General features: G+C 36.8%; 2 protein-coding genes across 5 annotated transcripts; one reads left to right on the forward strand and one right to left on the reverse strand.

The window, feature by feature from the left end:
* The first annotated feature begins 423 nt into the window (after positions 1-423).
* Positions 424-18,691, forward strand: LOC142634332 (B3 domain-containing protein Os07g0563300-like). 3 transcript variants are annotated; one of them, XM_075808629.1, is made up of 16 exons: positions 466-845; positions 4,272-4,350; positions 10,054-10,135; positions 10,272-10,370; positions 11,674-12,010; positions 12,196-12,329; positions 12,426-12,529; positions 12,771-12,867; positions 13,664-13,838; positions 14,221-14,300; positions 14,703-14,750; positions 14,847-15,110; positions 16,029-16,078; positions 16,569-16,682; positions 17,219-17,289; positions 17,538-18,691. In XM_075808629.1, the coding sequence occupies exons 1-16, from the start codon at positions 812-814 to the stop codon at positions 18,323-18,325; spliced, it is 2,556 nt and encodes an 851-aa protein (XP_075664744.1). In that variant the 5' UTR covers positions 466-811; the 3' UTR covers positions 18,326-18,691. The 3 variants fall into 3 exon arrangements, with proteins under 3 accessions (XP_075664743.1, XP_075664744.1, XP_075664742.1); XM_075808627.1 differs by having other exon boundaries at positions 721-845; positions 4,223-4,350; XM_075808628.1 differs by lacking the exon at positions 4,272-4,350 and having other exon boundaries at positions 424-845.
* Positions 18,692-21,162: 2,471 nt separating this feature from the next.
* On the reverse strand, positions 21,163-23,245 carry LOC142636321 (vacuolar protein sorting-associated protein 28 homolog 2-like). 2 transcript variants are annotated; one of them, XM_075810502.1, is made up of 2 exons: positions 23,081-23,245; positions 21,163-22,181 (listed from the first exon to the last, which is right to left on the reverse strand). In XM_075810502.1, exon 2 carries the CDS (start codon positions 22,049-22,051, stop codon positions 21,428-21,430), a length of 624 nt encoding a protein of 207 aa, XP_075666617.1. In that variant the 5' UTR covers positions 22,052-22,181; positions 23,081-23,245; the 3' UTR covers positions 21,163-21,427. The 2 variants fall into 2 exon arrangements, with proteins under 2 accessions (XP_075666617.1, XP_075666618.1); XM_075810503.1 differs by having other exon boundaries at positions 22,977-23,118.
* Between the last annotated feature and the right edge of the window lie 362 nt (positions 23,246-23,607).

Raw genomic sequence — 23,607 nt, forward strand, 5'->3', positions numbered from 1 at the left:
AAATTTATGACTATAACAATACACTTAGAAGAATTAATGCTACTTTTTAGGGAGCAAAAATGTAATTTTATAATACAAAATTACTAAAATGGTGGGTTTATGTTGAATTTGCCTGTCAACATAAACCCACAATTTTTTCACCAATCACAGACAGCATGTCGCATGACTTATGTGACTTCTGAAATTTTTTGTGTGGTTATGGACTTTTCCCTGCATTAAAATCCACACACACATAAAGGAAAAACACTGTACTATTTTGAGAGGAAGGGAGAAAAGTCTTTATGAAAAAAAAAAAAAAATCGAAAACGACAACGCTAGAAAAAGATCGAAAAGGAAAGAGAAGCGAAAAACAGAAAAGCAAAGCAAAGCTCCGCTCAGGAGAGTCGACGTGTTTTTAAAGCTTCTCTCTATGTACAAATAGAAACACACATTTTACTTTTTCTCACACTTCAAAAACACCATTCTCTCTCTAAAACCCTCTCTCTCTCTCTCTCTAAAACCCTTTCTCTCTCTCTCCATTTCATTTCCAAAACTCTCTTTCCCTCTCTCTCTCTCTCTCTCTCTCTCTCTATCTCTTATATGATTACAGATCAGACCGCGATTTCCATTTCGTTTTTCGAACTTTCTCTCTCTAAAACTCCATGGAATTTCTAGGGTTTGTGTGAGCATTTTCCTTGGCTCTGGTTACCGTTTACTTTTTTTTTATTCTTCTTTTCGATGTCGTCGGCTTCGTCGTCGGCCAAGGTGTGTTACAATTCGGAGTGCAAGGAATTGAAATCGGAGCGAGCTAGGAAGGGCTGGAAGCTCCGAAATGGCGACTTCGCCGAGCTCTGTGATCGATGCGCGTAAGCAAAACACTTCTATTTTTGTCTTTGTTTCACTGTTTTGTTGACTGGTACAGTGGGTTTTGCACTTTCTTTGCTTTGCTTTGCTCTTTTTTTTTGCTCTTTTTTTTTGTTTTTTTGTTAGGGATTTGGTTGCTTAATTTGGCGTGAACTTGAAGTTTTGTAGTGTGGCTGATTAGTTTTAACTTCGAGTTTGGTGAATGCTGCCATGGTTGATGTTAAGCTTGTTAGAAAGTTAGTTTGGTAAATTAGGTGCGGGTTTTGATGTTTTTGTTGCTGTGAAGTTTGATTGAGGAAGCTTAATGATTGATTTTTGCGTTTGCTAGAGTTGCCTTCTTCTGAAATGGGAGTTGAAGAATATGAAAATATCATTTGAGCGTTTTTTTCTTTTACGTAGAATTTGTCTGTATTAGCGGGAAAGAGTTCTTGGATGCAACACTCATGACTTCACCACCCTGGAGGTTTTGAGGGTAACACAAAATATGAACACATGAGAAATTCAACTTTTGTTTTCACGGATGTTTAACGGTTTCCTGTCTACATATAGGACAAGACCACAAGTGTAAATGTTAGACTTAAAACTTAAGTGGGTTTTGTGTTTATTTCCCTAAATTTTAATTCCGTGGACTTTTTGATGTGCTATTTATTTGGAAAATAATCTTGATGTCTATGATTTGGTATGGGGGAAAACTTTTTTCCTGTGAGTCTATGTATATACTTTCATTCTGAATTTCTCGCTGGAACCCCAGTTAAAAAAAAAATTGGACCCTTTATTGCATATTTCACATCTTGTAAAATTTAATAGGTGGCTGTTTGCTTTGCTTGCTCTTGCCTAATTGCAAGTGCGAATTAATTAATGTGTGTGCGACTGTAAAGTTCTGCAGCCTGCCGGGTTAAGTTTGGTCTTGAAGCTCCATATTAGTTCATTATGTGAGGTACAGTGACTTGAGGATCTAAATCATTGCCTTATGTATTGGTCCAGTTCTCGTATGATTAATAATTGCCTCAACCATTCACATTCTAATTCTGAGTTTGGCATGTGCTTTTTGCTGGTCTTTTTTTCTTTCCTGCTTGGGTGATTCTGCAGCAGAGTTGTATTTGGAAGGTCACCGTAAAGATTTTTAACGTTGTGAATGAGGTTCCCCATCTTAACCATTGAAAGAGTTCTTCAAATCCAGCTGATTGTGAAGGAATGTCATACTAAACAAATATTTACATTAGTTTTAACTTTTTATTAGGGCATAGGTAGTCCTCTGCTTCTGATTTCCTAGTTGTTCTTCTCCAATACCTGGGGATAAACAAAAACTTTCCAGCATATTGTAATTGTAATTAATTTTCTGATCATTTTTACAGTCAAGACATCATTCCTCTAAGAATCCACTTCTTTCTATTGTGCACTTTTCCTTCTTTTTTTTTTTGGGGGGGGGGGGTGTGCCTGTCTATTTCTTAGACAAAAATTGATGTAGGAGTAGGAAGTGGCTGGAATTATTAGAATAATTGATCTTGTAGTGGAAATCCAAACCTTATGTATTGCTGAGGATATAAATGTATGGAGCACAATTATAGGTGGTGTTCCTTGATGAGTAGATTCAGTTCTTGTTGGTTTGGATGCTGGAATTTGGTGTTTGAGGGTTTTGGGATTTTAGGTATCTAAGGTTCTTGATGATGGAAATATAAATGTTGTTGTCTAGAGAATGCTAGGGTTTTGGTTGGTAGACTTTGCATAAGTGATGAATTGCATGCACACGATGAGTGATTGAATGGCTTGTGACATTTTTGAAAGAGTCATCTTCTCCAAGCATGATTTTTATTATACAACTAGTGTGAAAACTAATTTCAAAGGCAACTTGATTATTATTGTTATTACACATGATTTCAAATGAGTGTTACATCTTTTCAAAAAAAATGAATGCTACATGTCTATATTTATACACCTCATGATCTAATTCAATTGGCTATGCATGGTTAACCCCTATTGGCACTCTAATTTGGCATGTGCTCCCAAGAATTGACCTATGTCATAAATGTCTTACATGCGCTTGAGCTCTAACTAACTCAATCCACTGGTAACTAACGAACGAATATCTAACTCTAACCCTTACCAGCTCTTGGACATGTGCCCAATTATCTTCTGACATAGATTACAACTTTAGTTCAAGCCTTAAACTGATTGCCTAGATGTCTCCACGTGCAGGAGAGTCCTGGACTTGGCTTGGTTTGAGTTTGGATGCATTTTGGTCAAGGTTGTCACAAAGTGCTATTTAGAGGCCTTGAACCATTTTGAGTTCCTAATATGATCCTAACAATATGTTAGAAAATAACTATATGTTCCTTGACCTTCTAGTCTATTTTTTGCCGCACATGTGTGAGGGAGAGAGGGAGCTATTAGGTGACCTCTTGGTCAAGAATGCGGGTTAGATGCTGACATGGCCAATTGCTATTGTGGTGGATGATAGGGGCTGATGTGGCAGTGCTCTAGAGAAGGGGGATTTTCTTACTAAAGATGAAAAGTTATCCCAAATAGATTCTGAATAACAGATTGGACTTGAAAAACGTTTAGTTGATTATAGCTTATCTATAATATTTAATATATATAAAACTAAACTTTGACTTTGGTTAGCTTCTTCTAATGTTGTCAGATAAGTTTTTGAAAGCACACATTTTTTCCACGTCATCATTTTAATATATAGATGTGTGTATTAATTAAGTTAAAATTCTATAATGATTATGCATAAAAATTATTATATTTATGCCATTTATTAAAAACTTTTCATATCATATTGTGTGTGTGTGTGTGTGTGTGTATTAAATGGTATCATAAATAATTCCATATATATGCAATGATAATAAATGCCCGTTTATCATTACCAAAATTATTAAATTTTATATTTAGACAACAGATAAAACAAAGAGAAAAAAAAATCATATTTTGTTAAAATTGTGTGTGCATTGCATGAGTTTCTGACTAGTATTACATGGTTGGTAATAATTCTCCAAACTGGTTGCAAGGAAAACTTAATACTATCAGAGAATATGGTAATTTTGGAACAAACGGAGAAAAGTCTAACTAGAAAAAGAAAACTGACAATGCTCGAAAATATGGATAGATTCAAAGAACAGAAAAGCTCATGAGTTGACGTGTTTATAAACGCTTGTTTATATAATAGGATATAATGTAGAAAGTAGCGTTACTTTTTCTCTCTCACTCCAGAAATACCATTCTCTCTCTCTCTCTCTAAAACCCTCCCCAACTCTTTTCCTCTCTCGTATAGATCAGGCCATCGCGATTATCATTTCAATTTTTGCACTCTCTCTACAACTCTTTGGGTCTTTGAATTTCTAGGCTTTGTGTAAGCATTTTGCTCTGCTACTGTTAGTTTTCGATGTCGCCAGCTTCGTCATCAACCAAGGTGTGTTACAATTCAGAGTGCGTGGAATTGAAACTGGCCAGGAAGGTCTGCAGGCTCCGAAATGGCGAGTACGTTGAGTTCTGTGATCGATGCGCGTAAGCAATACTTTTATGTTTCTTTGTTCTGTTTTACTGTTTTATTGACTGGTACAGAGGATTTTGCTCTTTCTTTGTTTTAAGCCTTTTTTTGTTTGGGGGGGGGGGGTGATTTGGTGGTTTAATTTGGCGTGTATTTGAGGTTTTGTAGTGTGGCTGATTGGTTTGAGTTCTAGTTTGTTGTGTGATGCCATGGTTTTTTAGCTTAGTTGTATTGGGGATTTTTGCTAAAATTTTGGTTGTGGAGCTGGATATTGTCTTGTTAGAAGGCTTATTTGGGAAATTGGATTTGGGCTTTGATGTGTTTGCTTATGTGAAGTTTGATTGAGGAAGCTGAATAATTGATTATTTTCATTTCTGAAATGGGTGTTGACGGATATGGAAGTTCTTTTGAGCATTTTTTATTGTAGAATGTGTTTTTGATGTGCTATTTATTTGGAAAAAAAATCATGATTTCTGTGATTTGGTATGGAGGGAACATTTTCCCTGACTGTACATGTGTATTACTTTCACCCAGAATTATTTCTCTGTGAGTGTACATGTTTTTATTTATTAAATTGTACCTTTAAATCGCACATTTCCCATTTTGTTAAATTGTAATTAATAGTCGGCTGTTTGCTTTGCTTGATCTTGCCTAATTCCAAGTGGGAAATAATTAATGCAAGTGCAAATGTAAAGTTCTGCAGCTTGTGAGTTAAGTTTGGTTTGAAGCTCCACGTTAGTTAATTATTTGATGAACAGAGACTAAAGGGTGCTAAATTGTTGCATTATGTATGGGTCCAATTATCCTATGATCATTCATTGCCTTAACCATTGACAATCTGCCTGTGTTTGGCATGTGCTTTTGCTGGTTTTTTGGTTGCTTGGGTAATTATGGGTTCAGAATTGTGTTTTGAAGGTCAGTGTAAAGATTTTGAAAGTTGTGGAGGAGGTTCCCTGTTGTAATCCTTGAGAGGGTTTGTTGAATCCAGCTGATTGTGAAGGGACTGTTAAACCAAACAAATATTTACATCACCTCAGACTTTTTCTATCTTGAAAGCCTACGACAGACTTTGCCTTTTCAATTACTCAATTGCTAAGTTACAACTTTTTAATAGGGCCAAGTTAGTCCTTTGCTTCTTATCATCTAGTTGTTTTTTCTCCAATTTTTGGGGATAACAAAATCTTTGTACTCTCCAGCATATTCTGCTTGTGTGAGAAATTTTTTTTTTTTGATAGGAATGATAATATTAAAATACTTGAGTTGTTACATCGTGGAAAAGAGCTTGCTCTAAAAAGCAAGGCGTCTCTTCAATCCATGCAATAAAATCAACAATACCAAGAGCATGTTTTGCTAGTGCGTGAGCGGGCCTATTCCCTTGTCTTTTGATGTGCGAAAATTCCACCCTACGGAAGCTCATGCTGGGGTCCAAAATACCTTGTACAACTGCCGAGACCGCAAATGGTGGAACAGATTTTCCATTCAGAGCTTGGACCAAGATTAAAGAGTCACTCTCCACGACTATGTCCTGGATGCCGATATCTTGTGCGAACAGCAACCCAGCCTCAATAGCCTTGGATTTGGTCTCAATGGCACCTAAAGGGGCATTCAAATTCCTGCACATCGTGGCCTCCTCCCTACCCAACTCATCTCTAACAATCACACCAACACCCGCCTTCTTTGTTGCTGTAGCTACCGCACCATCAACATTTATTTTAAACAAAGACCATGGTGGTGGGTACCATACTGCGGCTCTCTGTGTGATAGGCTCCAAGTTTGTTTGTGCTGCAGTGGCAGCACTATATTCCTCTATGTAGGTTGCCGCCCATCTTACCAACACGTTACCTGGTTTCCTCTGTGCTCCCAGTCTAACTTCATTCCTATTGTGCCACATTGCCAATGCTAAGGTGACCACCCGAGCCACCTTGGTCCACCATAAGCATCTTCCATATTAGATCATAAAAGGAGGTCAAAGAGAAAGCTCCACGCCTCCACCTAGCAACACAGTTTTTGAACAAGGTCACACCTCACGTGCCCTTGGGCAAGTGATGAAGCATGACCCGTTGTTTCAACTTCCTACCTACAACCATCATAGAGGCTGTCCTGCACTACCTTTCGCTTTAGAAGTTTATCTTGGTGGGCAGTATGTCGCAGCAAGCTCGCCATGTGAAGTGTCTAGTCTTGTGTGGGAGGGGAAGGGCCCATAACCTGTTCCAAAATTGCCGACCTAGACCCATATCCGAGCTAGCGCCTCTATTGGGGTGTAATGAGTCTTGTTGCTACTGCATATGCACTGCGAACACTGAACTTTCCATCTGGTGACTCGGCCCACACTAGCTTATCTTCCGGAAGACGGGAACTTAGGGGTATACTCTGTATGATGTCGACCTCATACGGAAGAAATAAGGCAGCCAGGACATCTAATTTCCATCTGACATTTTCTTGGTCTATGAGCTCCCCCACTACTATGTCCGGGTGCAGAAATAACCTGGGAGAAGCCACTTTGTGAGTTGGGGCTGAAGCCAGCCACTTGTCCTCCCCATATTCGGATATTTCTACCATTGCCAACCCTCCATTTGATCCCTTCCCTAACCACGGGCTGAGCAGCCATGATGCTCCGCCATGTATATGACGGGTTGTTTCCCATAGATGCCTTAATAAACTCACAGTGGGAAAGTATTTGGCCTTGAGTACCCTATAGACCAAGGAGGAGTGATTCGTTTGCAGCCTCCACCCTTGCTTGGCAAGGAGGGCCAAGTTGAATTGTTTCAGCTTCTTAAAACCCATGCCTCCATTGGATTTTGGTTCGCACATTTTCTCCTAGCTTAGCCAAGCAATCTTCTTCTCATCCGCTTTTTGACCCCACCAGAAATTCCTTATCATGTTGATTAGGTCGTCACAAAGGGCATCTAGAATTTTGAAGCAGCTCATTGTGTAGGTGGGGATTGCTTAAGCCGGTGCCTTAATCAAGACTTCCTTGCCCACCTTGGATTGCATCTTCTCCTTCCAGCCTGCTAGCTTCTTACCCAGTTTTACCTTAATGTCATTGAAAGAGCTAAGCTTGTTTCTGTCCACTAAGGAAGGTAAGCCTAAGTACTTCTCATGCTATTTGATCACTTGTGCTACAAATTGCCCTTTGATGTCTTCCTTGATAGTGGAAGGGGTGTTGCTGCTGAAAAAGAGGGAGGTTTTTACTCTGTTTAGTTGTTGCCCTGAAGCTTTCTCATACACTTGTAGGACCTTTTGAAGTGCATCACATTTGGCCAAGGAAGCTTTACAAAATATGAGACTGTCACCTGCAAAAAATAGGTGAGATAAATTGGGACCCCCTCGGCACATCAAAACTCCTTTCATGTTGCCACAAGCCACTGCAGTTTTTAAAAGAGCTGAAAGCCCCTCTGCACACAACAAGAAGAGATATGGAGATAAAGGGTCTCCTTGACGGATGCCCCTTGAAGGAATAATATGACCCCTAGGGCTACCATTGATTTTGATAGAATACGTGACAGTCCTCACACATCTCACGACCAGCCCCCTCCACCTCTCATCAAAGCCTAGCTTCTCCATAATTTTCTCCAAGCACCCCATTCTACCCTATCATATGCTTTACTCATATCCAGTTTAAACGCTATCTCCCCCACTTTTCCTGTCTTCTTATTGCTAATGTGGTGCATAGTTTCAAAAGCAACGAGTACATTGTCAGTGATTAACCTACCGTGCATGAAAGCACTTTGGGTTTCACTGATGATAGAGGGAAGGATCTTTTTCAGCTTATTTGCAATAACTTTTGATACAATCTTATAAACGACATTGCACAGGCTTATAGGCCTATAATCAGTCACTCTTTTAGGTTTATTGACCTTAGGAATTAATACAATATGAGTTTCATTAAAGTTGGGAGGAGAAATACCTTGGTTTAAGAAGTCCAGTACTGTTTTAGAGACCACATTCCCACAGGTAGGCCAAAAATGCTAGAAAAACAGGGGAGGCATCCCATCCGGGCCTTGTGCTTTAAGTGCATACATTTGCTTTAGAGCAGCCCTCACCTCCTTCTCACTGTATTCTTTGGTGAGCTGTTAATTTATGGCAGGGGTTACCTTTCTTTGGATGGCTGCGAGTAGCTTCGTGAATTTTGTGGGGTTGTTTGTCTGGAAAAGGTTTTGGTAGTATCCCACTACAATTTCCTCAACCTCATCTCCTCCTCTTGTCACACATCCTCTTCATCAAACATACCTGTAATGAGATTCTTCTTTTGCAGAGAGGAAGCCTTCGCATGAAAAAAGCTTGTGTTCCTATCCCCAGCTTGGAACCAATTAAGTCTTGACCGTTGTCTCCACATTTCATCCTTCTTGTCAAACCAACTATTTAGTTCGGACCTAGTACTTCTCAAGACTTGGTTAATCTCAGTTGATGAAGGTTGAAACTCTAACCATTCTACTTTATTTTGAAGCTCAGCCACCTTTTTACCCACATGTCCAAAAACCTTTTTGTTCCAATCATCCAGACTAGACCTGCACTGATCCAGGCAGTTCTGTAATGTATTGCCTTCCACTAAACCCAACCCTTTTTGCCATGCATCATTCACCACCTGCTCACATCCTTGGTCTTTAAACCACATCGATTCAAACTGGAATATTTTCTTCTGTCTTCTACCCCTTGGCTTTGGGGCCATATGTAACACTAGGGGAGCATGATCTGACATCGATGATGATAAGTGGCATAACTTTGCCAATGGAAACAACCTGACCCACTCGGGGGTTGCTAGTGCTCTATCCAGCCTCTCACGTATCCGCACACCGTCTGCCCTCTCGTAGTTCCAAGTAAACTTAGGACCATTGTACCCTAAATCTTGACGACCATAGGAATTTATAGTCTTATTGAAATTCACCATCTGTTGTCTTAGTCTGTCGCTGCCTCCCTTCTTTCTATTGTGCTCTTTTCCTTCTTTTTTTTTTTGGGGGGGGGGGGGGGTTGGTTCTAGTACAAAAATTGACATCGGAAGTGGCTGGCATTATTAAAATAATTGATCTTGTAGTGGAGACCCAAACCTTATGCGTGGGTAAGGATTTCAATTAGAAAATACCTATATGTTCATTGAGCTCCTTGTCTATTTTTGCTACGTGTGTGTGTGTGTGTGTGTGTGAAAGAGAGAGAGAGAGAGAGAGAGAGAGAGAGACCTCCTTGTATCATTGCTGCATGTGGGTGTTCATGCCCTTGTGTTCCTGTATATAACTGATTGTACCTGCCTTTTCTGTCTGTATTTTTATTTCTTAGGGGTGGATGCATAATCTAAATGGCTACAATTTATATCTTGTCTGTTCAAAACAAAATTAGCTCTTAGGATAATTCTGTGGCCTGAAAAGAAAAGCTCAGTTGGTTCTGACTTAGCATGGACATAGCTTTTGACTGTGGAAATGAATAATTATTATTTTATTAAAGAAATTAGGAGTTTTTAGATATTTTACTCTGTATTTTTTTAACTGGATGATATATTGAATTGAAAAGAAGCCTTTAGCCTATCTAACGTTTTGCCATGTTGCTTCCTGTATGCTTGAGTGACTAATTTTTATGGTTTGAATATAATTTTCCATTACTTATTAAAAAAAAAAAGTTTTGTCTTGTTGCTAATCCAATAGCATAAAGAACCGTTAATCTGTTTTGTGATAATTTTATTCTAACTCTTTAGTTATACAAAATCTGACTCTAGTTTTATTTGACATTAGTTCTGTTTATGAGGAAGGAAGATTCTGTGAGACTTTCCACTTGAGTTCTACTGGTTGGAGGTGTTGTGAGACTTGTGGGAAGGTGAGCTGGATGTTTATTTCAGTTTATTAATCTCTTTTAAAGGTGTGATAGGTATCAAATAAGTAAGTTTTCATTTTCCCATTAAAAGTTTTTGTGGTTTCTAGTAGACGTTCTAATGGTTAATCTTCCTTTGCAGCAAGTTCATTGTGGATGTATTGTTTCAAGTCATGCATTTACATTGTTGGATCCTGGAGGCATTGAATGCATGACGTGTGTAAGGAAAAATCTCCCTTGGGTACGGTTCTATTTGGCTTTCCATTCTTGTATTCTTTTATATGCATTTTTTCTTTTGTTGTTTGTTGTGCCATTATATTGATTTTGGGCAATTGTTTGCCTTGGAATTCTTGCCAATTTACTACCAGTTGCTTTTGATTGAGAGTATTTCACTAATTTTCATTGGCTAGATCCTTAATTAGTGTTGTATGACTGTCAAGTTCGGAAAATTTTCTACTTAAATCAGTCAAATTTGATGCTTAGAGAATTGAAAGGTAAATGTTTTTGGTATTGCTTAGATTGAACTTGGTTACGCTCTTGAACTTCATACACTGCATGTTTGGTGTGAGCTTGAAACTCATAACTGTTTCTTCAATTCAATAAACTGTTCATTTACTCTTGAAGAAGGAAAAAAATTGCCTCATCTCAGGAGCTGGAGATATTGTTTTAAGGTTCTTTTACTGTTGCTAAATGTCAAATTGGGTAATCATAAAATAATATGTTTAACTTGCATAAAGTTATTTATAGAGGAGGATTTTTAGCCCCATTCTGTTTGACTAGACAAGACTCTGTAGAAACGTGAGCATTTTGCACCGGGTATGATCTTTATTTTTTCTAACAATAATTGTCAAATGAATTCACACTGTTTGGTCCATATACTCTAAAGGCAACCTTTAGTGAAAATCATTTACTCATTAAAAAAAACGAAGTGAAATGTCATGGCATCTCATAAATCATAATTGATGCATTTTCTTACATTACATTGTCCACTGATCCCTCCTGTCCTCTTGCTTGACTTTTTCTTAAAATTTTTGTTATAAATAAGTAAAATTGGATCATATGATAGTGCATCAATCTGTTTCTCTATTCTACTCATAATGTTTTTCCAGATATTTAGTAATAAGTAAATTATTATTATTATTTTTTTGTTTGAGAATCCAATAAGTAAATTATTGAGATACTATTTTGTCATGGTTTTCTTGCTTTGAATTTTCCCTTGCTTCTTGCTTTTACCCTTCTTTTTCCATAGTTATTTGTTAATCTAATGTTTATCTGATTTTTTCATCCTGGCAAAATCTTATCATCCATATATTATGAGAAACCACTTAAGGTCTTTTTCCTCTCTCTAGTTATTGCAACATAGCATTCTACGACTCTTTATGGGATATTTTTGAACAGTTTAAACTTATGACAAGCAGATAAGTTTCTCATATGATCGAGCAAAGGAATTACTTGCATTTGAAGTGATATTTAATATGTGCAAGTCTTGCATTTTATGTACTATTGATTTTGTTATAACTGTGTTTCTATATACGGCATTTCAGACATCAAATCCAGCATGGCCACCACCTCTATGTTTTCATCCACCTTTACAAGAGAGACTCAAAGACCTATCTGTCAAAAATTGGAATCAGTTGGCTGGATCAGGTCCTGTACCATGGCGGCAGGCTCCGAGTTTGTTTAATTCTTCTATACCTGCATCAGAACAGTCAAGATTTCCCTATGATTATGACATATCAGGTGGCATTAACAAACTTAATGCCAATGATAGATTATCTGCCTCTCCCTTAGAAAAAAAGAAAATTGAGGATCTTTCTGAAAGATTAATGAATGGAAACTTGAAACTTGGTGCACGGGAAATACTCGACAATGGGAATGCAGGTATGTGCTATGCACTTTATTGGATCATGATTTAAAAAAAAAAAAAAAAAAGAAGAATTAGAAAAAGGAAAAAAGAAAAAAAGGGGGAAAAGGGGGTTTGCTGATGACCTCCTGTATTACTGATTCCATGCTGGAGAATTTTCCTGCAGAAATAACAGGTGGAATGGCTGCTAACTTTGTTGCAGGCATTAAGTCTGAAGAAAACCACAGTTCATGTTTATCTCAACAGTCTTCCTCCTTAAAGGAGGATCCATCTACCCCACAATTTGGTTTGACTGCACCTCATGCATCTCCAAATGAAACAAATGCCCAAATCGGGGTTAGTAGAACTCATTTGTAAACAACTCCTACACCTCTTCCAAAGCAGTTTCATGGTAATTTACATAATAGAGTTGACTTGTCTGGTGAAGCTCAGGTCCGCAATGGAAGGCCTCGAGTGGATGCACGAGGAAGAAGTCTATTACTTCCTCGGTACTGGCCCAGGTTTACTGATCAAGAGCTACAGCAAATATCTGGAGAGTATCCTTTGATTAAATAACATGTTCTTTATATTTGAAAGTTTTGAAGTCAATTTAAAATATTCAGTTTTCTAATTGGGCATCATTGTAAATAGGAATTTTTATTTCTTATCAGAATTTCTGCAAAACCTAATTTGATTTATGTTAATGAGCAAGGATTTGCTTTATTTGGTTTTTGATGCAAGACTGTCTACGCATTCTATTTATAAATCATCATTGTGTAAGCCTTAACCACATGGAAGTTCAAATTCTGTGATCACTCCTTTATTTGAGAAAATGTTAAGTCATAGTGATGCTGGGCGGATTGGGCGTTTAGTGCTTCCAAAAAAGTGTGCAGAGGTGAGTCTGATGGTGCCTCAGTTTTCAATTTTAAATTCTTTCAGCATTTCTGTTCTCTAATCTCTCTAGTTAAAAAAATTATTCCTAATTTTCTCATTTAATGATCATTAATGTTGATGCACTCATAGGAAGAAAAATTCAGTCAACCACACCATGTCATAAGAAATGACATGTCTTAGTTCTCCTTTTCCGATATCTAGTTTGCTTAGCAGCATATAAAGTGATGTAAAAAGCAGTTGTAATGGTGGGTCTGTGGACAATGATTGACTGTTTAAGACGCTGATAATTTACAAAAAAAAACTAGGTTTGTTTTGTTATCAAAGGAAGAAAACATGACTTGGTTATAGAAATTTATATCTTTACTGGCTAAAATGGCAGAACAACTGTCAATAGTGAATTTAGTTATACTTTTCTAGCTATTATATACTGCAATATATAACAGCTATACTAGGTTATAGAAGTTCCATGTCATACTGTTGGTAACCTGAATGACTTTCGTGGCTGTCATTCCAGGTCCCTTGTTTCTTAGATTAATTTATTTTGTCAAATTGTTTGCATTCTGTTTAGTGTAAGTGCAGTTTTGACTCTAATGGAATCTTCTCCTTGGCATGAGATTTCTATGGCTGTGTATTTATGACATTGCTTAATGACCATTGATATTTCTTAAAGATCTTATCTTAATTTGGTGTAAATATTTCTAGAAGATCTTATCTTAAATTGGTGTATTAGTTTTAGTTTGTTACAACTTCCTATGGTGATAATCCTTGTATAACACTATTCATTCACCACGAGACAGGCCTACTTTCCACCAATTTCTCAGCCTGAAGGACTACCTCTTAAAGTCCAGGATGCAAAAGGCAAGGAGTGGATATTTCAGTTTCGCTTCTGGCCCAATAATAATAGCAGAATGTATGTTTTGGAGGGTGTTACCCCTTGCATACAGTCCATGCAATTGCAAGCAGGAGATATAGGTAACGAAATCAAATATCAATAGAGAGCTTTTGGACATTGTGGTTGATTAAATTTTCTATACAGGTAGAATGGCAACTTTTTCATGCTCAGCTCAGTATGCCTGTTCCTACCACTGGTTTTCTATTTTGTAGCTCTCTAGACTTGGTTTTGTGGTGCTTACTAATACTTGACTGTTGTACATTTCAAGCATGGTTTTGAGTTATTGTCAAGCAATTAAGTGCTGAATGTTGCCTGTTAATTTGCGTTGGCCTTCTAAATGCCTTTATCTTGAGTTTTGGTTTAATGCTTTTATCTTTTAAGTCATCTTCCTAGTACATGTGGTACTATCGAGAATTCATATTTTTCTTGTTTTGGAACTGATGATTAATTTTATTTTCTCAGTAACATTTAGTCGATTAGAGCCAGAAGGAAAATTGGTTATGGGATTCAGAAAGGCTTCAAATGCTCCGCCATCTGATCAGGTTTTGCCTTATACAATAGCTTAGCACCTTAATCTTACTGTACATCTGTATTTGTAAGTGTGTAAGACAATGGGTTTTTCAAGTGTTTATTTCTACTGCCTAGGTTTCATCTTGATGGTTTTTTGGAATTCATTTTGCTAAAATGTTTTACTTAGCAATTGGAAGTGACTGCTTTATGCTCTAAGGACTGTATTGTTGCTCCTGACTTTATGTGGGAGGATTAGTTAATTGCAGATTTCTTCATCATGATAACCAAATTCCACAATTCAATTGTGATATCAGTTGCTTTGTTGCATAATTTTTTTAGTGCAATAGTTTGTAGCCTTTTAACATCTGGTTTGCAGAAGGTTAACAGGTTTAGCTTACAATCTACATCACTTTTATGCATATATCTGTTGACAGGACCATGACTCTAATAAGACTATGAATGGAGTTTCTACCCATGGAGATGTAAGTATTAAATAAACTGGAATTGTTCAAATTGATTTTAATTTTCATCAATTAAAAGATAGTTCAGAATCACCTGTCTTTTCATCAATCGAACAGGCTGAATTGGCCGATCCTAGTTCATGGTCAAAAGTTGATAAGTCAGGATACATAGCAAAAGAAGTACTCGGAGCTAAATCATCAATCTCTAGGAAGAAAAAGAACAGCACCTTGCGTGCAAAGAGCAAGCGTGTAAGAATTGAAAATGAGGACCTGATACAACTGAAGATAACATGGGAAGAAGCTCAAGTATTACTCCGCCCCTCTCCTAACCATCTTCCTAGTGTAGTGGTGATTGAAGGCTTTGAGTTTGAGGAGTATGAGGTACTCTAGTTAATGTTTGTTTCGTGTGAAAAAGATTGAACTGCTAATGATTGCTTGTACATTTTTTCAGCCAAATGTAAGATTTATGTATGATTGTCAATGATCTGCTTTTGCTCCCGGTCACAATTTTGGAGGTGGTTGTATTCCATAACTCCAATGTTATGACCATATTCTTTTCCTTTTTCCACACTGTAATAGCGTAAACTGCATTGTGCTAATTTGCCATGACTTGTGACATGTTATGCTGAGCCTGATAATTGGGTGGTATACGATCTCTGTAGTTTGGTGATACCCACAGAGTGTCTTTCCAGTTGTAAGAAGAACTGACAAATTAAGAGGGCTGGATTGATTGGGAACTTTTGTTGATTTTGTTCTATTCCAGGATCAATTTCAATAGTTATAGTTAGAAGTGTAGCTACTTTGTTCTAGTAATGCTACTAATCTGCCTTGATGATCTAAAATTTGTAAATAAACACTGCTAATGTGGACACGACAATGACAAAGGGAAAGACTTCTCCTTGGAACGCTTTAGTGTTGCTACCATTGATCCTACCAATTTTCATTTGGATTAAAGAATATATCATGATCTGGCATTCATCACACTCATTTTAAAGTATTGTTTATTGTCACAATAAGAGTACTTTTTTCTTGCCAAACAGCAAAGTGGGTGACCCCGCCCCCCCTCTCTCTTTTTTCTCCTCTTTTCCCAAGAAAAACAACACTTGCTAAATGTTGAATCCAAACCTTCCTTTATTGATGAGGGATAATTCTAGAGGCCAGTGGTATGTCTTCTGTTGTATGTTTGTTGTCTTATGAATTGCCACTTTTCTTCGGTGTTTTCTTCTGTAATTGATTAACAAGTGAAATGTTTTCCTGGTAAGTACCCTCCATTTTGATTGCTGTCGTCTATTATTACAGGATGCACCAATACTTGGAAAGCCAACCATTTTTGCTGCCAACAATTTGGGGTAAATCACTTACCTTTCAGTGCTCAGTCTTGTATTGAGATTCTGTGTTTTTTTTTTTCCCCTGTTCGTAGTTGTGAGTTAATTCTTAAGTTCAAGCATGCTCAGTGTGTTTCTATTTTTGGGGTATCTTGTTTGAAATTGTTTTTCCTTGGTAAAAATGGTGTCTAAAATTTTGCTATGCAAAACGATGATTTATTTTTTCTAAATAAAAAATCTCATACTTATCTTGTTTCAAAAATGTTTTGCCAGGGTTAAAATGGTTTCTAATTTCTACTGTAGAAAGCAGTGTAGAAAATACGCGTTTACGTAACTTTGTATTCTGTGTTGGGTTTTGTATTATTGCACACTCTATTATACCTATATTGAAATGGATATATATATATATATATATATATATATCCATTTTTCAGTTTTGAGCTTTCTCTGTATTATAATAGACATGGACTGATTATCCTTGTCTTTTTCCAACACTGCGTTCCATCTATGTCAGTGAAAAGATTCAGTGGGTTCAATGTGAAGACTGTTTTAAGTGGCGCAAATTGCCAGCCAATGCACTTCTTCCATCAAAGTGGACCTGTACTGAAAATTCATGGGACCCAGAAAGGTAGACCGTCATCAATTTCTATATCTGAAACATGGGCTTTTCATCCCATCTACTTCATTTGAGTGTCTTATACCATCTTTTAGCCTATATGGGCATTCAAGATGAATATGCTTTACTTAAACGAAGAATTTACTTCATTCATGTTATTGGATGGCTGCTCCATGATGCACATGTTGGGATGAAACTATATTTGATGGAATTCAGGCTCAGTTTGTTGGCCAAATTGCTTGAACATTTGTTAATACACAAACATAGAAAAGAATTAGACCTTTCTTGCCATAGCCGGGGTTTTTGTGTCTAAATTTACTCTCTGCATGAACCGTTACTACCTTTATGATACTAGGAGACAACTTTTCTTTGTTATTCCCTTGCTTCTCATCTAGCCAACATCCTGCAAATCTGAAAAGCTACATGGAAACACACCCAAGGGGGAAAAAGGACAACCTATGGGTACTTTGTGTGTGTGTGTGTGTGTGTGTGTATTATTTGACATCTCTGGCATTCCTTTGATATGTTTGTATCCTCTCTGCTACCAGATCTGTGTGTTCCGCAGCTCAAGAATTGACAGCAGAGCAGCTTGAAGATTTGCTGCCTCACTGCAATTTAGGTATGAGTTGCTATAAACAAAATATATGTGTCCTATATCCGGAGCTCATCAACCATTTATGATTCATGAGGACTCCAAGTAGGCTTATGGTCGAGCATAGTACTAAAGTACTCTGGTTTCTAGACTTTACTACTATTTCTCTCTTCTCTCTCTGTACCTGTGTGTGCACGCACGTGTGGGTGTTCTGGTAGTGAACTGCCTTCCATTGCCAATCATCAAATCTGCTACTTGTCATTGTGTTTGGGCAGGTGCTTCCAGGAAAATGAAGGCTACTAAACGGGACCCAGATAATGTTGAAGCTTTGGAGGGGCTTGACACTCTTGCGAACCTAGCTATCTTGGGAGAGGGTGAGACACTCCCAGCATCATCCCAAGCAACAACAAAACACCCCCGACATAGACCTGGCTGCTCGTGTATTGTGTGCATTCAGCCCCCTAGTGGGAAGGGCCCAAAACACAAGCAGTCTTGCACCTGTAATGTCTGCCAGACAGTGAAGCGCCGTTTCCGCACCCTAATGATGCGGCGTGAGAAGAAACAATCAGAGAAAGAAGCTGAAACAATACGCAAAAAGCAACACCAGCAGCAGCCACGGCAGCTGCCAGTGCCTGAGAAATTGCAGGATGATGATTCCCTGCTATATAATAATACAGGAAATAGTAGTCCGAAGCAGATCAGAGAGATCAACGAGGTTTCTGACGATGAACCTAACAAGATGAAGTCGTCTTCTTCTCCTTTTAAAGGTCAAATTGATCTGAATATTCAACCGGAGCGGGAGGAAGAGCTATCGCCTGGTTCTGATTCTGGCAGCATGATGAAGTTGCTACAAGATGCTACTGAGAGGTATCTCAAACAGCAGAGATTATCAAGCTCTGGGGGAAATTCATCAGCCAATCAGTCACATCCAAGTGGAGATGTAGCAGGGGGAGAAAAGCTCACCAATATTATCAACCTTGGAAGCAATCATTCTGTTGCTGATGAAGACCATCCTGTAACTCTATCAATAAAAGCATCAGCTTCCACTCCGACCGCCGGATAGATTAACTTCTACATGTATACATGTTGATCAACAGCTATGTGGGGACTGTTGGTATTGATTAGGGCAGTTTCTGTTGTACATCCCATATTGGCTTCATGCATCTTCAGGTCTGTACATAAAGAAGAGCGGACACATGGTTGAGAAACCCATCAGGTGCTTTGATGTCCTCTCTACAGTAATATAAATTGACACCAAAATGTTCAAGTAGGGAGATAATATATAATTGCAACTGAAGTGGGTACTAGGTTGAAGCTATATAGTTTCTTTTTAGTAGCTCACCTTGCTACCCTCATCCAGAAATATTGAGGATGTAATTTTACTGTGTTTTTTCGGCCCAGTATAAAAGAAATTGCTTTTTTGGTAAAATTAATTCCTTTGTTTTTGGTAATTATTGGCATTTAAATTCACATGATCAGTGAGACTGACAGGAAAAAGCCGGATTCTATTCAAGTTATTATTGTTTAATCTCAAGTTTGTAGGGAAAAATGTTGGGAGCTAACATGTATGGATACTGATAGTTGTTATGGCTATAATACACGTTCACGGTGGTTGAAATCTTAGTGTAGAGGGTAAGAGCACCGCACTCAATGTCGAGATATGCGGGTAGAGAGTTCTCATTACATTGATACTTCGCACTCATGAACTGAGTAAATTTATGATTGTTCATTTAAATTTATATTCAACTTAAGTCAAGCTCGAGTTAAGTACCAAATAAGGTTACATTTTAAAGCTTGAATCATTGTTTTGTCAAATAAACTCATTGTTCATGAGTTAATTAACTAATTCATTTATCATATTTAGTAAACATTTATGAACTTATAAATTAGATTTACCAACCTTGTATTATAATTATAATTTTACTATAAATGAACTATTTATATTATAATTTGATGTATTTTGAATCTTTTTACTAACTTATGTATTCAAAGCTGTTTAATTGGTTTGTTTGAGTAATTTTTTTAAGAACAGGGTTTCTCTCCAAACTCCCTTTATATCTTTGTATTGGATATGATTTTATTATCTCTTCTATGTTTACAAAATTTCAAAAAAATCAAAGATCAATAACTATGTCTTCAATCTAATGTTTAAATTTTAAATTTTTGTAGTCTTAGATTATGCATAAAAAATAAGTTAATGGATGTTAACAATATAAAAAATAAGTTAGAAAACATATGATTTAAACAAAATTTGACATGCATATTGACAAAAAAAATATATATAATTCAACGATTAAAATTTTAAAATATTGTTGAATTTTCAAAACATGTAATTTTAATTTTAAAAATTTTTTTATAGGGAGTTTGTAGAGTTTTCTTATAAACTAGTATGTAGAAAAAGTGACCAAATCAAAACTCATCTTCCAGTGTTTTGTTAGTTTTTTATTTTATTTTTTTATTTTATTAAATTACAATAAATAAATAAAAAAGGTTAGAGAGTTTGTGAAACTTTTATTTTACATGATAAAAAATACCGTTTGCCAGGTCAAAAATTGTAATCAAAGAAAAGATCATAATGAAAAGAAAAAAAAAAAAAAAACCGAACCGAACACGAAGCACATCGCAAGCGCATAAATTGTAAAATAAAACAACGATTGTTTTGGCCAAAGAAAACGAGGCCATGCTGAAAATAAACCAATCATGAAGCACATAGCAGGCGCATAAATTGTATATACAAAAAGCAGATAGTAAGAGGGTAGCCATTAATGAAGTCAGGGCTTATTGGAAGACAAACTGCAGTCACACAAATAGAAAGTAATGAATAGTAATAGGAAAAAGTGCATTGGTTTAGAAAATAATTTAGAAACTTTTTATAAGAAAAAAAAAAGCAATTGACTTTTATTGAAGTGGAACAATTTATGGTCCAAAAAAGTCTTACTCTATTTAAGGATTGATTTGGGAGAGACTAATTCCCAAACTTGAGGACTCATTATGCATGAGGATCTTTAAAAAAGTATTATTCATGACTTGAAAAAGACAATCAGATAAAAACTTTAAAAAGAAAACTTAACTATCAAAAGCAAGAAAAAGATGCAAGTCTTCATAGGACAGCACCAGGTATTTAAGAACTCACAAGGTACTAGGCAAACTTTCACAGAGAACCCTACCAGAAAACTATTCACAAATAAGACAGAAATAGGTGATGAAGTAGACACCAAAAGTTGGAAGGGAAACATTTTCAAATACAAGCAATAAGGCAACAATGCAAAAAGTGGCATCTCTTCCAAGCATTTTGTTAAGGCTGCTTTTATTCAGAAAAGACACCCTTGTACAGATTGTTTATTCACACAGAACTCCAATCCCCATCCACTCCTCCCACTCCCCTTTTCATCAGAAAGACAATTAAAAGACTAACATGTAAAATAAACAGCTATGTCCAGGAAGATATAGCCTTAACGGACTACTTTCTGACACTATAGTTTGAATGAAACCAGAACCTAAAACCAACATTCAAACAGCAGATTCTTCCAAATTATATCACACAAAATACTTTTAACACCCAATGAATGTAATTTTCAGTCTTGGATGACTTATACGCCTGCTTATCCTCCACTAAAGTTTATAGCTCAAAAGAAGCCACTATACTTTTTAAATGCAAGAAGATTGACAATAACCTTGTTGCCCCAAAACGTGTTTCAACAATTCTGTAATCAGGGCAGTCATTAACGAACTGTGTTTGATAAGTTATTAAAACTTTACTACAAAATAGAATCAACTAAATATTTCAGCTCCTGGAATTTCATGACCCATCAACTATCAACAGCAAACCACATCACTTGATATGAGCAAGCAACTAGGAACTCATGCTTTCATCAAGATAAAGGACCAACCCCCACCACAAAGAACAACAAGGAACTGAATATAATGAACAAAAAAACCATATCGAGTATTTTCACATTATCATAAAAATACCATATCTTTAAAGCACGAATCAACATTCAGAACCAATAGACAGCCATTCTAAATGTATAAGCAGTCACAAATATGGAGCTCTTACAATCATCACCGAGGATCTACCAAGAGAAGTTGCAAAATGCACAAAATACTTCGTCTAATTACTGAAACAAAAGAACTTCACCCTTATTTACATGCTTACCAAATTCAATCAAGTACCAGAATTAGGCAAAGCTGCCATAAATGAATTGAATGATGAATCCAGATCGAAAAGGAGCTGCCTAGCCTGCTGCTCTGTCAACTCATCTGCTGCACTCATCTTCGACAACCTAGAAAGCCACTCCCTCATCTTCGTTTTCCCCTCAAAATCTGGTGGAAGAACAGCAAACTTATTAAGCGAAGCCGAGAGTTCTGAGAGCACAGGGTGCACCTGATCAACTGCCACCATATTCAACTTCAACACGTCCATTGCAGTAATGAAATTTGTGGTACATTCTGCCACAATTTTAGGGTCTGCCATGGTGGCCGCAGCAGCACGGTGCTCCACTGTGGCAGGCACCCCAGAGATCACCAGGCGGTTTATAGCTGCTGGGCAATCCATTTTATAAGTATCTGCAAACCTCTCAATGCTTGGGACCGTATCTTTGAGTGCAGAAGCTAAGGTCTTAAAATGGGCAATGAGTTTTTGGCATTCTGTTTCATATTCAGATGGGGATATTATATCACGAACATAAGCCTTTTCAAGCTTCTCAGTGGCCTTAATTATTGCATAAAGCTCGGCAAAGTTATCATACATTTCTCTCTCACGCTTGTCATTCCATAGCTTAACCTCCATTTGGGTATGTATTCTAATATGATATAAATATAAAATAAGGGTCTTTTTTTTTTTTTTTAAAACTTTTTGGATGAGTTTGGAGGATTGGAGAAGAGAACGGGACACGCGCAACGAGATCAAATTTTCTTCACTGAAACACAAATCACAGAATAAGACAAAACATAGTAAGAACTCTAATCCTTTTAATTTTCTATATGTCATCAAACAGTGAAACAAAACATTGTAAAACGAAATGGATCAGCTTGTTCAACAATCAGCATAGAAATCCTAAACAAAAATAGAGGTTCAGTTTTTTGTTGCAGAGAATTTAAGAGAGCAAAAATTTACAAGTTTGAAGCATAAAGTTCTGGCGAAAACATAGTATGAAATCTAATAACTTTTTACTTTCCTATATTTCATCAAACAGTCAAACAAATCATTGTAACACTACAAATGGATAAGCTTGTTCAACAATCAGGCATAGAAAGTATAAACCCTAAAAACTTCGAAGCATAAAGTTTTACTTATATTATCCCAATGAAACTTTGAAGACTCCAATCAAGCAAGCATAATCCCTCCGTATTCTCAGCAACCAAACAGGCCAAGAAGCTTAAAGTGTGAACATTAAAAGCAGGCAAATAAAAAGCAAAAATTTATAAAAATAAAAAACCCAGATCGAAACCCAATACCAGAAAATAAATAAATACTCAAATTACAGAACTCTGAAGACCCCAATCAAACAAGCATAACTTCCCTGTTTTTTCTCAGCAACCAAACAGACCAAGAAGCATAAAGCTTGAACCTTAAAAGCAGACAAGTAATATGCAAATATTTACAAGAATCAAAAACCCAGATCAAAACCCAATACTATGAATCAAGACAAGAAAAAAAAACTATGGGCAATAAAAACACACACACAAAAAACACCCAAATTACAAAACTTTACCATCAAGTCTAAGTTTTGAAAAATCAGCATCTGGGACATGCAAATTGGCGTCTCTACATGAGTTTTTGTAAGAGAGAGAGAGAGAGAGAGAGAGAGAGACTTACAGAAAGCTAGACGCGTTGTTTTGAAAAATGTGAAGAGGGGTTGTGTGTAATGTGTCGGAGGAGGTGATGAAGAAGCGAGAGGTTGCGTGTGGGCTCGCACATATTATTATTGCTGCTTACGGCAGCGACGTGTAGCAGTTGGAAAGCCCAAAAAAAAAAAAAAAACATGAGCCAGGCAATACTATGCAAAACAGGACCTTTTTCGGTTCTTCTATCCTGTACTGCCGGCTCATTGGTTGCCAATGTTGATGCAGTACCATTATTTGTATTTTTTGAAAATACACGTGAGTAAAAAAATATGTATTGTTATTTAAAAACTAAAAATTGTTGTTTAAATGCATGTATCAAATGGGTCCTGAGTTTCATGACTTGCATAGTCACATACCAATCCATTGGTTGGAAAAAAAAACACAACACAACACGTGTAATAGTGTATGAAGAATATATAATATGAATAAGATTTAGTTATGGTATTTAGGTGTTATCCTTTAGATTCTCTTTTTAAAATTTTGTCATGTGAATTTTTT

The sequence above is a fragment of the Castanea sativa genome, chromosome 5 (genome assembly GCF_040712315.1).
Source record: "Castanea sativa cultivar Marrone di Chiusa Pesio chromosome 5, ASM4071231v1".
Taxonomy (NCBI): domain Eukaryota; kingdom Viridiplantae; phylum Streptophyta; class Magnoliopsida; order Fagales; family Fagaceae; genus Castanea; species Castanea sativa.